Source organism: Pteronotus mesoamericanus, unplaced genomic scaffold (genome assembly GCF_021234165.1).
Source record: "Pteronotus mesoamericanus isolate MK-2021 breed Mesoamerican mustached bat unplaced genomic scaffold, CSHL_Meso_final contig_130, whole genome shotgun sequence".
NCBI lineage: Eukaryota > Metazoa > Chordata > Mammalia > Chiroptera > Mormoopidae > Pteronotus > Pteronotus mesoamericanus.
The window spans coordinates 1,573,918-1,591,021 of record NW_026555060.1 but is presented as its reverse complement, the minus strand read 5'-3'; the positions used below and the strand labels follow the sequence as shown (position 1 = coordinate 1,591,021).

At 37.5% G+C, this 17,104-nt stretch overlaps 1 protein-coding gene and 1 pseudogene across 5 annotated transcripts in view; one reads left to right on the top strand and one right to left on the bottom strand.

The window, feature by feature from the left end:
* The window catches only part of SLC4A4 (solute carrier family 4 member 4), a 288,470-nt gene that overhangs the window by 30,862 nt on the left and 240,504 nt on the right, over positions 1–17,104 (bottom strand). For 4 of the 5 annotated variants that reach the window (XM_054591433.1, XM_054591425.1, XM_054591416.1 and 1 more), the window contains exons 18-20: positions 14,495–14,673; positions 13,259–13,331; positions 1,430–1,498 (exon numbers count right to left, since the gene is read on the bottom strand). In XM_054591433.1, the coding sequence (XP_054447408.1) occupies positions 1,430–1,498; positions 13,259–13,331; positions 14,495–14,673 (321 nt within the window). Of the gene's footprint in view, positions 1–1,429; positions 1,499–11,834; positions 11,957–13,258; positions 13,332–14,494; positions 14,674–17,104 lie in introns of those variants that run through there. The other variant, XM_054591451.1, reaches the window with a different exon arrangement.
* On the top strand, positions 4,693–5,737 carry LOC129085037 (metaxin-3-like; annotated as a pseudogene).

Sequence of the window (17,104 nt, the reverse complement as noted above, 5' to 3'; positions counted from 1 at the left end):
TAAATCAAATCTTGCAAAAGTTCTAAAAGAGGAAGAATCAAGAGAAAAGTAAGGAAAAGAAAAAAGGTAATAGGTACAACAGCACCACAGGATTTAAAAAATCTACTATCTTTCTCATTAGCAAACGATTTCCCCCCCATCTTTATGAAATTGAGTTTTTTTCTTCCATTTAATAAACATGTACTAAGCTCTAAGCATCAATTAAGCACCAAGAATGCATAAAATCAAACTTCTGACCTAGATTGACCTATTAAAGCTAAACAAAATTAAGAACTATTAGTTTGAAGGTCATATTAATTTCATCTTTTTCCACTTAGAATAATAAAGAATATTTACAATACCAGGTACAAATGAAATATTTTTATACATTTATCTTTCCAAAAGTTTTAAGGGCATAAATAAGCCCACATTCAAATTCATCTAGTCCAATCTATGAAGAACCATCTTGTGTTTTGTAACAAATATCCAAATAATGAAGAACTCTACTCAATGAACCTAAATAAGGAAAAATAAAGTGGCCTTTTCTCTTTTGGGGAGTCTGGCCACTTGCCCAGCTCTATCTGACTCTAAAACCAAATAAATCTAAATTCAATAAATGAAAGCAAGAACTATTATGAAGGGGTTTAAATAAATTCTTATGATGTTCACAGAACATGCAGTCTTTTCCCACTAAAACTTTACTAAGTGCTAAATAAGGCTGCAATTAACAAGGTGCCAGAAAGCAGCAGAAGTAATTCCAGTTTCCTGGTGCCAATTAAATTAAAACTCAATTGAAAGACAAAGACCCTTACAAAGTTTTCCCTAGTGACTTTTAAAAGGGGGGCCAGTTTTACCAAAGTTGTGAATAGCTGAAAATGTCAATGTAAGTCACACACAAACCATGCTGACTTTATTTTTTTATTGGTTCAAAACTTTTGATCATTGAACTCAATCATGTGAAAAGAACATTAAATAAAAATTGCCTTGCTCTTTGGGGTAAAGGCAAGTGGATAAATAGTATCTTGAAGAGCACACGGAGAGGGCTGCTTTCCTTTTTTGAGACAAAAGTAAAGAAGCAAAGGACAGAAGAGAGGAAGGAAGGAAGGAAGGAAAGAAGGAAGGAAGGAAACAAGGGAGGGAGGGAGGGAAGGAGAGAGGGAGAGAGGGAAAGGGAAGGAAAGGAAGATGGATCATATCTCTTACTTTTCTGGTCAAATGACCTTTAACGGCCTATTTTAAGAACAGGTACGTACAACAACATTTGTTAACACAAGCTAACTTTGTTAATTAAATCATAAAATGAAAAGTAGGTGAACTGTAGAGAAGGTAGAAAATAAATGTACTTTTAAAACTAAACAAATAATTAACACTTTCCTACAAAGATCTATTACTGGACTAGCTTTACTAGTAGGAAAACATGACTATACTTAGATTGTTACAGAAAACTTACCTGGACACCATTAAGGGATGCTACCCCCATGTATAGGAAAACACCATAGAGTACAGGCATGGGAATAAACTAGGAAGGAAAACAAATGGAGATAGGTCAAAAATAATAACAATAAAGACAGTAATGGAGAGGGATACTTTACATAAAAGCTAAATTTGAAACTGAAAGATAGTACATAATAATATATTGTGCTTTACTCATCATTGATAAACCTCTAAACCCTTTGTACTAGTAATAAATGGAAGGTGAAGGATACTTTCAATTTTCATTTGATGTCTGTTTGTTTTTTTTTTTTTACAATGATCATACCTGACCTTAGTAACTTTTATTTAACAAGAAAAAAGTTTGTTCTCCTTTCCCCTTAAAAGGTGTGGCTACATAATTGAGATGCTCGCCTGGACTGTGAGGCACTGATAGAAAGAGAAGTAGAGTCACCTCACTCCTGAGACCAAGTTCTTTTCCCAGCAGTCTGTTGATTTTTTCCTTAATAATTTTCACCAATTGATCTATCAGTGTGGTGTTTAAGTGCTTCTTTCAATTCAGAAAACATCAAACGGCTGTCCCCTTTCTTCCTCTCAGGAATATTGAGAACTAACTAATGAGGACACTGCTTGAAAGGAGCATCAAGCATGTGGAAGCAATTACACACAGGGATTCATAAACAGCTTTAAAACGGAATTAACACATTTCATGCTTTAATTGGCAAGAGCCTTTTTTACATGAATACATAGTGTTTTAACAACGATAAGTTCCACTGTGATGTTCCTAAGTTTTATCTATTCCTGGACCTTTGAAACATCCCTAGTACTACAGAAACAAAGTCAGTCAAAGATGACCCTTTCTGAGAGGTCTCCTACCTGGACTACAAAAAGTTCTCAAGCTTCTTTGGAAAGGAGCTCAAGTAATTTCAGGAGGTTTCAAAGCTAATGTACTAAAACCACAATCAATTAAGTCCAATCTTACCTAAACTACATAAAGGAGGCTATTGTAACCAGAACACGGTATAACTTAGGGATAATTTTTAAAGAACTATTGCATGTGTTAAGTAAAGAACAATTTCCATCGGCATTTCTTTGTGATTACCTAAAACAGTTCTGTATCTGAGACCTTTTGGCTACTACTGGGGAAATAATAAATCCCAAAATGCCACAACTGTCTCCAAATGTTATTGGTTAATTATAGGAATTGTAAAGTGTATATGGAATAAATATACTTATTTCTGTAAAACATCACATGCTTCTAAAAAAGACTAACAATTTCAATACAGGTAATTTGACCTTCAGTTCAAAGAAAAATAAATGACCTTGGATGTTGAAGGAGGTGGGAGGGGTGGCGTGAGCAGTACGGAAGCCATGTGCGCTGCGATGCCCGACAGTCGGCACGCAAAGGGGAACTCATCCCATTCAAACCACTGGAGTTCTGACATGTGCCTTTCCTTCGTTGAGAATGTGCATGTTTCCATTCCTTACCATGACTGTACAATTTTACCAAAAAATAAAAAAGGAAACTAACAATGCCACCATTTTCTAGTTCTGACTCATTTCTTAATTTTTAAATAAAAGATCTTCTTCGGGAAAGGGCACTTCCATTTTTCCTTAATAAAGGATGATTTCCTTCTTGTCATTTTACTTCTAATTTCTTTAGAAGAAAAGAAAGGTGGAAGGGGGAAAAGAGAAGTATAGATCATGGGAAACTGGTTGGAAACCCAGCAGGTTTCTATTTTTTTACCTGCGTAAAGTGTTCTCCTGGCTTGAAAGGAAGTAATCACCCAGCTGATCCTGGCCGATGTCCAGCCCTCACCTGAGCTTAGCTAGTATTTTCTCCAATGCACTTCTAATGCCAAAATGAAGGCAAGTTGTGCCTTGTTGCTTAGGTCTATTATTTCTGAACTTTTGATGACTTATGCAGTAGATATTACTGAATCTACTACAAAATAAAATCAGAAGTCATCAAGAACTCAGAATTGCATGAGTATGTGTAGGAAAAAAGCTTTAGGTATAAAAGTATTTTTTAAAAGTCATCCCTTGGTGAAAAGGAAACAGTACATGCAAGGAAGGCTATTAATTAGATTTTTGGACAACTTCATTGTGACACAAATGCCTTGCGAAAGTCACCATTTTTTTGTGTGTGTGAAAATGCAGCGTCTCAATAAAAATCTTCCAATTTGGACATCTTAATGAAATTTAACAGAATTACTGAGTTAGAGGATTTTTTTTTATTGGATTTGGTTCATGAGTCACATCAGAAGGTCAATCTTTAAAAATTCATCACAACAGAATCATTCATCACAATAGAAATTTCCCAAAGGAAGGAAAGAAGAACGTGTTTTTAAAGATAGGATCCTATTTTAAGTTAAAATAATACAATATACATAGTAATAGTAGGGAGACATTTCTACAAAGCAAGACAGGAGAAATGAAAACACAAGGTGTAGGAGGTTTCTAGGTATATCAAGAATTGCCAAATGATAAAATTATGAAAAGAAAATTATATAATCAATTATACCCAGAAAGCCAAAATGTGTTATTATAAACAAAGATTACAATGTCTTTAAAAAAGATAAAAATTTTCAAATTCTGGTTACTGTCATTCCACTCCTTTTTACGTATCCCTCCCTTTGATTCTCTGATAATGTTAGGTTATTTCCAAAAGAAAAAAATGCAAGAAGGTTAAGTATAATAAGAAAGATAGATTGTAGTTATGCATAGCACTGATTCCAGTACAGGAGTGAGGCCCCCCCAGCAGAATAATAGTTGTGTGTGTGTGCTTGTGTGTAAAACATTGAATGAGGCTCCAGCTAAGAGCATAGGCAATGAAATCAGACATACCTGGGATATAACACTGGCTCTAGCTGTTGTGGAACCTAGAGAACATTCTCAACTTCTCCCATTCTCAGTATTCTCATCTGTGTAGTGGTTATACTAAAGACCACATAGCGCAAAATATCTAGTTCAGGGCCTGGCTGATAATATTCAATAAGTGATAAAGGTGGCATTGATGTCATTATCATTAGGACCTTCACTGTCAAGTCAAAAGCCTGCAAGTGCAAAGTGCCAACTCTCTTTGGTCCCTCCAGAGTGGGAGTGGGAGGTGTGGGAGGGGAGGCAGGAATATAGTCCAGAAGGATGGCTGCAAAGGTCAGACTTGAGCCTTGGTTTTATTTAAGCTCTACAATATTGCTCTTTCAACTCTTAACAGCTGTCTTTAGGAGCATATTACTAAAATAATATCCTAATACCCATAAGACTTAAAAATCTGGGCTAGTAAGAAAGTTGCTGACTTCCCTGTTGATACATTAATAAGTCCTTGGTGGTAATGGCTTATGCCAAATTTTCTCTCTGATGATACTCCAGGGGTTAACATGGAAAGTCAATGGCACAGATAACACACGGAGAGGTTCAAGAGACGATGTACCAATTCTGACAGTCGAAGACAACATTGTTTCTCAACCAGCAAAAATACTAAACTTTTTAAGAAAACAGAAGTATAAGGCTGATTATGAACTCTCCACAAAGCACAGGGCAGATACACAGGCTTACATTGCTCTCCTTGAAGAGAGGCATCTTCCTGCAGCGCTTCACACATTCTGGGAGAGTGACAATTACTTGACTGTGATAAAACCACTGTTTGCCTCACCAGTTCCCTTTCCCTTGAGTTTGATCCTTCCTGGAAGAATGTCTAAGGGAGTTCTGGCCAGGATTCTCCTCACCAGAGCAGAGCCTCCCTTTACCCCCTCCAAGAAGTGGAAGCACAGGTACCCGGAGATGCCAAGGAGCACCCACCTCCTCTGTCAAACAGACTAGGGTCATTTCAGTTTAGGGTTTTTTTTTTGCTTGTTTTTGTTTTTGTTTTGGAGATACACCTTTCACCTTGGGTGCCTGTGTGTTTGGTTTACTTGCACCTCTTTATAAAGTATGCTTCCCTAAGGTTCAGTTACAAGAACATGTGAAACAGCTCTCCAGCCTGTGTAGCTTTTGTGATGGCATCCTAAGCAGTTATTTTAGCCTTAGCCTCAGAGCATTTTCCTGTGTGAACAGAAGTCAGTAGCAGATAGATTTGGGTTGAGGTACACCCCCATGATTCCACTCCTTGAAAACTGATTGCGTTAGACTGGAGACATCGCTCCAGTCGGACAAGAAACAGTAGGTGCAAATCTGCAGAAACTCACACTACTTGGAAATAAGGAATCCAACTTAACTGAAAAGATGGATGACAATCTTCGACAAAGCCCTGAGCTTCCTCCTGACAACACTTAAATTGACTCCAGCAAAAGAAGAAAGCAATTCCTTATAACAGCTATCACCCTGACAGACACCATGCTTTGTGTCCAAAGTCATATGACTGTCGCAGTAATCTCTTGTACTAATGTGTGCGAAGACAAAAAGAAAATACCATTAATTGGTATGAGGAAGACACTAATGCAAGAGAAACTTTCTACTTTTTTAAATTAGAAAGCTTGTATTTTAGCTTGGCAATGCACTTTAAATACCATCAAAGTAAATACCAAATGAACTTGGGGAAAAAGCAAACACATTGTACTGTACTTAAAAACAAAACAAAACAAAAAACAAAACCTGCCTTGATCTTGACAGACTTTTGCCTTTGGTTTACATGTTGCTGACCAAAAGCTACAATTCTGTTCTGAATGTGCACTCTTAATTTATTCAAGCTAATTTATTTATTTAGTTTTTATAGACCAGTATGAATATATCTAATATGTGGCTCTTTAGCTGAGGCCCTTTTCTTCTGTTTAGAAATTTGATGTCTAATTTAGACATTATGAAGAATGTATTATCCTAACATTCTATTTACTTCCATAGAAAAATCTAGTATTTAACTGTGGAAAGCAATGAGGGATGCATTTTTTAGTTATGCTCTCGGAAGACTAAACTTTAGGGGGGTTAGTGCTATATATAAATATTAATGGTGGTTATATATAATATTTACCTGACTACATGCACTTAAATATTACATTAATACTTGCTGATGTGTTCAATCTAGGTTAGTAAGGGCTCTTTTATTTTACTGGGTGAATGTGCCAGCTTTAGACCTAGGAATTCATAGTATATCTTTAGCTCTGGTCATCTCTTTCTTGGATTCATTTCAGGAGAACTGAATGTGTTGGTCATCATTATTATGCCAGCCTGTAACTACTCAAAAGGAACTCCACCATAATAATAAAAATATCTACCATATGCCTGTCTAAGTTCATCATGCTTGGCCCAGACCAAGGTTCTTTCATAAGAAGTATATCATATAGTCAAAAGTTTTATGGCAACTAATTATTTTTATGTAGTTTTACTACAGTTGAAGGAGCCAATGGAATAATCAGGAAGAGCAGTACATTTCAGAGAATATTCTCTATTTATAGGTTGCTGAACTTTTAAAGGATTTGCTGTACAAGTAATTTTACTCATAATAGAATCCTATTTCAGTGGCTAAGGTGCTTCTGCTGTCCTAAAACCCCTTCTGGGGATTTTAAAATATAGGGCCATGTTTTTGAGTAGTGTCTTAAAAGATTACCATGGTGCTCAGTAAATCTTATCACGTCTTGCAGAAACTCGTATGTTAAGAAAACAGCTTTGTAGTCAAGACTCATCTAATTTGAGCTGAGGGGAGCTCAGCCATGTTTGACCTGCATCCTCTCAATTTGTTCTGTATTTAGATAGTTATTTATAAAGGAGTCTCTAAGTTCTTGTAAATATTTCTTCTCGAGAGTGAGAAACAAGGTGGTCTTCAAAATCTCGTTCATCTGTTTAAATGCGTTTAGGGACAGTAACTAATGAATTTCATATAACTTTTGCAACAGGTGGGAGAGTGTGTGTGAGCATGCGTTATACGCCTATCTTCTACTATTTTCCGGCATTCTGAAATGTGTAGAAATACTCTGCATTGAAAATCATGACCAGAGGACTTTATTGTCCTCTAGGACTGATGTATATTGGAGGAGGTTGATTAGCACATTAATCAGACATCTATTTATGCCTCAGTCAGAGTTAGTCTTTTTCAGTTATGATTAGTATTAAAACTTCCAAAAATTATTTGAAGTGGCTTACAATTGTCATACACATGTAAAACCGGACAATTAAAATTAGTTTCGGAAAAATAAAAATTTGTGGGAGAAAGAGCTCTACCAACCCTGATTATAAAATTGAATGATAAATTTTATTCCAATTTTCTCCATTGGCAAAGACAAAAGATAATACTGGGTTATGTACATTTTTCTGTCAATAAAACTACTAATGTCTATGAATAAGAAAAATGTGTTTCAGTTTTTGTAAGGATGTGGGAGATCTTGTTCTTACAGCACACAGACTTCAGCTAATAAGCATACTATAATGTTTCATGTGCTGAAAATTTAATTAGAAGACATCATTTTAGAATAACAAATATTTGTCATTTTTAGTAGAGATGACTGTATATATGATTTTAATATCTTCCTTTGGATATTCCTGCTGTTAACTGCCTTTAACCTTATACTACATAGGTCATGATGCTTCCAGACTACTTTTCCTAAGATGAAAAGTGTCATTTAAATAGGTGAATATTTATATGTTGAGCATTTTTGGTATAAGCCAATGAAATGCTGGGAAGCTATTACGGAGCACAAACCACTCCAGTGGGTGCCGCTCTTAGAAGGTCTTGGAAAGAAACAAGTTTCTGGACTGGACAGAGAGCCTATGATCAGCCTTGCCTGGATATGCTTTGGTATAGGTTGAGTCTGTTAAGATAAATGGTCCATAGTCTTAAACAAAATGCTGCGACCTGCTCTCTTTTAGAGGTGGTAGTGGAGAATAATATAAAAGGGATTATGTTTATGTTTATATTTGTTTGTGACACAGTACTAGGAAAATGGGCAGGTAATTCCCATAAGATAAAGATCCCACATCACCTGTCATCAGTCATCCATAAGACTGACCATTCTCACAACACTGAAGAAACTGTAAAGCAATGTGCACAGACCAGGAATCAAACCAACAAACTTCCATATCAACAAAACAAACAAGTGAGCAAAACAGAATCAGAGTCTTGGAGATAAAGAGCAAACTGACAGTGACCAGAGAGCAGGGGGAAGCGGGAAAGAAGAGGAAGGGACAAGCAAAGAGACACGAATAGAGGGCTCCTGGGCATGGACAACGGACGATTGACTGTGGAGTCGGGGGGCGGGGTGGGGTAGGGGTGAGCCGTGGGGAATAAGGAGGGACAACTGTAACTGAACAACAATACATTTTTAAAAATTATAGCTAAAAAAAAAAAGAACTGTAAAGAACAGCGGGGAGAGTCATTCTTTCACTGTGCTTTCCCAACCCCCCTACAAAGGTTGGCACTGATAAGCAAAACAAATTTCAACTTACGTATGTTTGTATTATTTTGAGGGTACTACAGGATTGGAGGTTATCTATTAAATCCAAAGCATTTTGATTTCACAAAAGAAAGAAAGAAAGAAAAAAGAAAAGTTGCTGACTTGCAATCTGGTCCCTAGTCACTGAAGAAATTGTGGAGTGAGCTATGATGAGTTTGTGCAAATGTCACATTTTTCTCTACATAAAAGAATTGGAAAATGGATCAAAGAGGCTGGGAAAGATCATCTCATGGGAATCGAAAGTGAATGAATTCTGTGACAGCAAAGACTGTTTTATTTTAAAAGGTGGTACACTCTGATGGTTATGAAATCAGCCTTTGGAGCCAGAACTGCCTCAGTTCAAATCTTGGCTCTACCATTTAAGAATTTTGTGACCTAACAAGTTATTAATAATTTTTCTTATCTGTAAAATGAAAGTAATTATTAATATAGTTTTGTGTTATTGGAGAACTAAATTTAAAAAATCTGTGCAGCCCTTCATCCAATGCCAAGCTCAATAAATGGGAGCTGCTATTACAATCATCATCATCATCATCACTATCATTCATCTCCAGCTCCGTGTTAATGAGCAGAGTGTGGGGTGTATTATAGGAGGTCAACCAATGTTTGCCAAGTACAAATTAAATGCTATCCTCCACATTTAAGAACACTAAACAAGTTTGAAAGATAAATTTTAGCCCCTCTTCCTGTCAGAGATAAATAATTCAAGCAAAGGCAACAGAAGTAGCAGGGAACTTTACATGATCTTTATTTCCTTCGGCTTGCCAAAAGGGTGAACGAAGTAAGCTCAAGAACTACCTTTCATCTTTTCAGTGCTCTTTAGTCTCCCCAAGTCTCCCATACAGAGCACTAGCTTAATAGGCAATGTTTCTGCTACAGAAACACAGATCTAAACGGGTTAAGCAGCCTGGGAAGCCAGTTATGCCTGCTTCCCAACAGTTCCGCATTGAATCAGTGGTGAGATGCGAGGCATGTAAGACACAGCTGGCTACAGTTAAGGGGTTTCCTTGTGAACTTAAAGCTAGTACACTACCATTCCTTATATTCTTCCAGGTAAAAAGAGAGATTTTGCCAGAGCTCAGAACAGAAGTGATCAACCTCAGGTTCAAAGTTAGCCTGCCTATGCAGGCTCAGGGGACCACTGCCTGTCATGCTTAAAGCTGGGGAGAAAATTACTAGGATCATCTGAGGCCACTAAACTTGCAAGGGATTAAGGAATTGAGCCATTTCATTTTAAAAGTAAAAGTCACATATTTTTCTTGATCCCATTCACTAGATCTGCCTTTTAAGGAAAAGTCTTAAATAACACCAGTCACTAAAGTTGTCGCCTGTTTCTTTGAAATGCACATAGTCACATGGTGGGGGGAAAAAAGGGTTCCCTCCTCCAAGGTAACCCCTGGCATACCTCTCTGCGCGAATTCTGAGGTTAATTGTTAATCTTAACTTTTCATTGGAACTTTAGATTCAGTTTTAACAGGTTAAAGTTTGACTCGTCCCTCACCATCTTCTTCCTGTGTTGACTTTTCGAAAGAGCTAGAAGGGTTCTGTGGTAAATGCATATAACTTACCAAACTTTAATGATGAAAAGGACACATGAGATAAAATTAGCCGACTCTATCATATATGATTCTTGAAGTCAAAATAGTCTTAATTACTTAAGGAAAAAAATCACAGTAGTCATGGCTATATTATTTTATTCTTGATTTTAAGTCTAGCTTTCCCACAATATGTTGCAAACTATATCGACAAAATAATTTCAAATCACAATTTGGGCAGAATCTTCTCTGACATAAATGTGTGCTGGACTGCCTTTTTCACTGATTCCTACAGTGACTCTCTGCACTGGCCCAAAGTGTGAAGAGAAAAGAGCCACCATTAAGGACTCTGGCAGCTGAGTGAGGGCAAGCCAAAGCAGGGATTACCAAGGGAGGTCAAAGGAAAAACAAGCTCACGGTCACTGATCCTTTTGATCCCTTTCCTTTCTCGGTATTCTAATTTGTTCCTGTAGATAGTAAAGTGCTTTGCATATCTGAGGCAAAAAGAATCATTGTAAAAAAAAAAAAGAACAAAAGGGCTTTCTGCTTTATCTCCTCTGCAGCCATATTTAAGAGCAGGGTCAGAAACTAGGAAGAGGTGCTATTGAAAATGTGAGTTTTGCATCTCATCCCCCAAAAAGCACTTTATACAGTATCTATTAACTGTGACCCTTGGGAATCATACACAGTTACTCAACTGACAGATTATCCAAAAGGAAGGCCAATTTACTGTCAACAACAAAAGAACTTTTAAACACATCTGACTTTTTTGAATTAGGATTTTATAGTGTATTAATGAAAAGAAATACTATTTAAATTAAAAAATGGGTGGGGAGTGATGAGTAAACATGAACCGATGGAAAGATCTCTGTATACTGCCCCTTGTGCTAGTAGGGATCAAGTACAAGAAGCCCCATAAGAGAAGTTGTGGTGTGTCAAGCAGGCCCACCTCCAGGGGCGGCAAGAGCAGATTCATCCCCAGGAGAGCCTCCAACATGGGTCATAACTGCCTGCAATGACCTCTCTAAAACCTGCTCTCAGCAGATGAGGTCCCACTGTCACACAGTAAAAAGCTGTCACTAGATTTTCCCACCAGCTATGTGCTGGTGTCTCTGGGACAACAGAGGAACACAAAGCATTTTGGCAGTAAATCTGATGCTGTGAAACAACAGCTTCAGTCCAATGCCCCAACTGGCTGTGCACGGGCAAAGGCGACAACAGATTTCCCTCTGCCCCTGCGGAACAGAAATTTTCAACTTGTGTGCTGCAAGATTTTTAAAACATGCAATACCTGATTATTTAGTCAGGGGCACTGCCCTCTTTTCCCGCTTTTCCCTCAGACTGTCACATAAAAAAAATGGTAACAGCCAACACAATAGCCATCAATGTGAGTGAATCAAAATTATGCCTATTTTTTGTCAGATTAGCAAAAAATATATTTTTCGGTGTGTGCAGAATTTATTAAATGGTTACGTGTGCCATGAGATGAAAAGGGTTGAAAATTGCCACCGCAGAAGGTAAGATCTATATAGTCTTTTAAGGTCCTCTCTCTATAACCAGAAACAACTTTTTAAAGGTTATTTTTAATTGGCTATTCCACCCATTCCATGAGACACATGTTCTTCATGACTGCAGTAGAAAAAGAATGAAACCAGTGAATTGACATTGTGGAAACCAAGGACAAAAGATGAATATTTAAATCTTTTAATTGTTTACAGATATTTTGTGCATGTCACAGGCATTAATATAACTAAGTACCCTAAAGGCAAATTCAGTCTTATCTATATGTTAAGAAATTATAATTCCATTGTTCTCAAATTCATCTGATTGGCAATTGATATATAAATGTTCTAACCTGACAGAAATGGAAGGCGTTTGCCTTTCATCACATCTGGTATTGTTTGAATTCTTTACAAGAGAGTACCACTCCATTACTCATGCAATTCAATAAGCACTTTAAAAACCTTGAAAATTAGAATTGTTTAAAAATAACCAAAAATTTTCAAAAAAATTGGAAGGATATTGGTAATAGTCGTTTATAGCTATTACGTTTATAGGTGATGTGGGAGCTTTGCATTGTGGTTCAAAGCATAAGATGTAAATTATCAATAACTGACTAGTATTGTTTATATAGAAAAGAAAAATAACATGCTTGTGTCACAAAACTGGAAGTTTCTTGACAAGTATGTACTAACCTTAACCTTCTGTTTTGCTCCTATTTCTGTTTCTAAGTAGGTTCTCACATGTAATTTATATTTATCTAATTGGGCAGACATTCACTCCATCGATCAAACCTATATATTAACTCCTAACTTTCTGAATAATCTACCACGTAATTTTTCTTCTTCAAAAGTTCAATTCTAAGTTTTCTAATTATAAATCAGTAATTTTACTCTATTCACCCATTGTGGATATTAGGCCTTCTTATTCAAAGAAAATAGAAGCAGTCAGTAATAATTAAGAATAGGGGAAGAATTACAAAATGATTATCCTGAGCCACTCACGTTACCCAGGAGTCTAATATGGAGGTGGAGGGAGGCAGGAGTTAGGGACAAGGAAATGGGAAGTAATGGGAAGAAAGGATGTACAAACACTAGGGGAATAGAACATGTGGGGTGGAGGGGAGACAGAATTAACTGTATGAAATTGACATTTTCATAGGTCAAAACGTTTGAATACTGGTAATTTAATATGGTTAAACCAAATCATTGCCCCAACAATAACAATAATAATAATAATAGAAGGAATAAAGGAGTGAGAAGAAAATCATGATAAAAGTTTTTTTGAAGTCCTCATTCTCTCTGACCCCTGCTTCAGTGTGTTACAGAACTAAGGAGAGTCCTGCAGATATTTCATAAGAAACTCTGCTCTTCACATATCCAGTTAGCTGTCAGTATTTGAGGAGGAGGAAGAGGTATTTCATATATTTACCTTCAAGATGGGAGCCATAAAGACTGACAGACCAGTCAGAATAAACACAAGGGTTCCAGTGACTCTTTGTTCCCTGAAACCAAATCAAAAGATTACAAATCTACCTCTTATTTTCATAAACATGCTCTGTCTTTCCACCTTCAAAAAGACTATACATGGGTTGATTCTATGTCTGGCTAAAATAGCAAGGCATTGATATCATATGTAATTAATACCTCAAGGACAGCATATAAACTCAACATAACTATAAAATTCTCTTAATTGCACTATGTGATTTGAATTCATCAAGAGAAAAGTGATTCTGCTAAATTCTTTGCTCCTTTAGAATCAAGAAAAAAATCATTTGTTCTTTGTCCATCAATTCCTGGCTTTTTGGAAGCCCTTATTTTTTAAACAACTTGGACTCTTGTGTAATTACACCTTCTTTCACAGAAGAGATATTACATTGTCCCGCATTCTAATTAATAAATAGCTCAGAGAAATTTCATAAGTGCAATAAATCCCATCAGTCTAACTTCCAAATCTACAACAACAAAAAAGTACTTTTTAACAAATGTTTCCCATACCACTCCCCCTCCCCCATCCCCAGGAAAGAATCACCCACTGTTGTGGTGTGGGAAATGCAGGCTCTGCCATGTGAGCTAGTCACCCAAGCACTCAGGGGCGGGGCTTGCTGTAAAAAGTGCACAACGGCATATAAAAGACCTGTACTGTCCTTCGTGGCTACCCAAATGTAACAGCTACAGGTCAAAGTTTCTCAATGCTTATGAGGATAGAAAGTGAACTGGCAAATAAGAATTCTTTTCCCTCTATAGAATTTTAAAAATCATAAGCAGGCTCAAGAGTTTTAGGGGGTCTCATCAGAGCTGAAAGATTAAAGGGTTTGGCCTTTAGATATGATGTGATAGAATAAGTACCACAGCACCAAAAGGACCTGCATGTTGAAGAAAAGGACCTGTTTGCATTTTTACATTGTATCACTTAGACTTCATGAATCAAAGGAAATTTATTTATCATAAGAAGCGAACTCGTTTCACTTCTTACGGCGTCACTTCAAAAAATCATTGAAAACTCTCTGATGAAAAATGTAGTCCTTTCTAGAAAAGCAAGTGTAGGAATAAATTAACCATTAACATTCCTTTCTCCTCCCCCCATACCTGCCCCTTCCCTCATGATTGACAGGCGAATGGGTCCACAGTGCGTTTTGCAGAGCCATTTTCTTCTGACTCAACATACCTCACTCCAAGAAACTTTGGTTGCTCTCCAGGTGCAGACGTCTCTGTCTCCATCTTCAAACTGTCGATGTGAGCAATGGAGATGACAGTAGCAGCCACGTACCATGGAAGAGCCATGAAGGAGCACACCACCATAAGGATGGCCACCCAAAAGAGATCCAGGTGATATCCAGCTCCTTTCTGTAGAAAGAGGTAATAAACCCATGTGAAGAAAATATTCATATTGCTATCAAGTCGTATTTCCAGATAGGAATTAAGATTAGTAAAAGAAACTAACTCACTTTGCTTGATAAAACTAGCTACTAGAAGGTACGCTCCTTGAGTGAGAGCACTTTATTGTCCTCATATTATTTGTCCTGGCACTTAAACACAAAGTAGCCACATGACACCTCTTCTAGCTTGATTTGTTACATCTTATTTATTATTTGTGTATTGTTACTTATCCTCTCTGCATCCAATTTTCTAATCAGAACAATGGAGATATACATCTACCTTGAAGAATTACTGGAACCATTCAGTGAAATATCAGGCAAAGCATGTAGGAATTTAAATGGCAGTGGTTGTCACATAGTAGGAGCTCAATAAATGTGACAGTGGTATCGGCTGTTGTTAACGTAGGCATGAAAAGCATCCCAAAAGCAGGCACTGTGCTTTCTCTGCTTGCCTGTTTAGCAGTGTGCTGTTCACCCAGACAGCGTTCAGCGTATGCAGACTAAAGATCCCAAAGCAATCTCGAGAAGTTATGTTGGAGACCATTTCTTACCTTTTATAGTATACGAAAATAACTGTTTATAATCTATTGAACATTATCATTAAAGTAATTAATAGCCCCTTAATCAGAACAGGCTGATTTCAAACATTGCCTAATGGTCACAATAACATTTATTGACTGCGCGAGCAGACAATGTAACAAAAGGTCTGGCTCCTTTACTCACTAAATAAATATTGTTAAATGTGTCCACAGTGTTATTCTATGGTTATATTTCCCTGCTCTATTTGTGGAGAAATCAAATGCTTAATACCCCTATGGAGCCTGAGAAAACAGAGCAGTCCATTTTCACAGCATGGAAGCCGCTGCACCAAGAGCCAGAATATGACCAATCCGAGGGAACGGAGATGTTGGCTTTAAAAAATGAGAATGTGATTTTACACTAGGAACCAGTGACTGTTTTGGTTCAGATCCTGTTACACTTAGTCAGGACACTGTTCTCTTCTCCCTGAAATGCCAAGCTTTCACCCCTGGCGGACACACATGGGTCTAATCATGTTCTCAGAGAACTCATCACAGGCAAGGGGAGTTGACACAACAAAGAAAAGCACAAATTTACTTAGTCCAAGTTCAACTGAGAATGAAAATCTCCTTGAAAAAGGAAGTTAATATATATTCATAAAGCCAGCTCATTTCGGCGAAAGTGGTGTGAAAGCATAATGGTTTAAACTGGGAGTGGAGGAAGGCCAGGGAAAGGCGGGCAAAGGTGGGGAGAGCTAGAGGCTCTCATTGAATAGTGACTAATGAGAGAACTATCATGCTCGATCTGGGGGCTCAGTCTTTCACCCTTTCAACAAGTACCGATTGAAAATTTATTTATAGGCCTAGTTCTAGGTATTGATGGCATACCTGAGATTAAAACAAAGATTCCTGCACTCATGGAGTTCCCATGCTACTAAGGGAGACAGCAATAAACAACATAAAGTCAACTACACAGTATATTAAAGAGTAGTAAGCACTAAGGGCAACGGTAAGAACTTGGGCTCATACACCGAGTACAATGGGAAGCCACTGAAGGGTTTTAAATGGAGGGGTGACATGGTTGAATTATGTTCTAAGCACTGACTTCTGTGTTAAGAACAGACTGAAGAGGGTCAAGGACAGTGGGACCAGGAAGACCTCCTCTCTTACAAGCTCCACGTAAGAGCTTGTGATGGTTAGAATGAGAGTGGTAGCAATGGAGATGGCAAGGAGTGGCTGGATTCCGGTTATACCTCAAGGTAGAGCTCACAGAATTGGCTCGCTCCTGCCTGTGCATGTGCCGTATGACCTTACTATATGCCACTCATGATCTAGCCTCTGTTCACATCTGTGACCTCAACTTCCGCCTGCCCTCTGCCTGGATCATACACCATGATTATTTTCTACCACATGCAATTCCTTGACAATGTCTTACTCATTAGTGCCTTTGTCTCTTTGCCTCTCCAGCACCCCCTACCGGGAACAACCTCTATTCTGCCTTCTTCTTCCATTGGCTCTGTCTAACTCATCCTTAAAACTTAAAATCAGCCTTCACCTTTTCTGTAATTTTTCCTGCCTTAGCCAGGTGAGCCAGGTGAGATAGGTGAGCGCAGTCAGGTTAGGTCGCCTCTCTTACGCTTTCCTCTACCGTAGCACTCATCGTGCTCATTTAAAGTCGTATGTGTGTTTATCTGTGTTTGACATTAGACTATAAGTAACAGTAGGACTGCAACTGTATGCGGAATACCTTAGTGAGTGCGTGATATATAGTCAATTCTCAATTAATCTTTACTAAAAAATGAATGACAAATAGCATGTATACATTCTCAATGGCAACTATAATTAATTAATTTATTTATTAGCCATATAAAAAGAAAATTA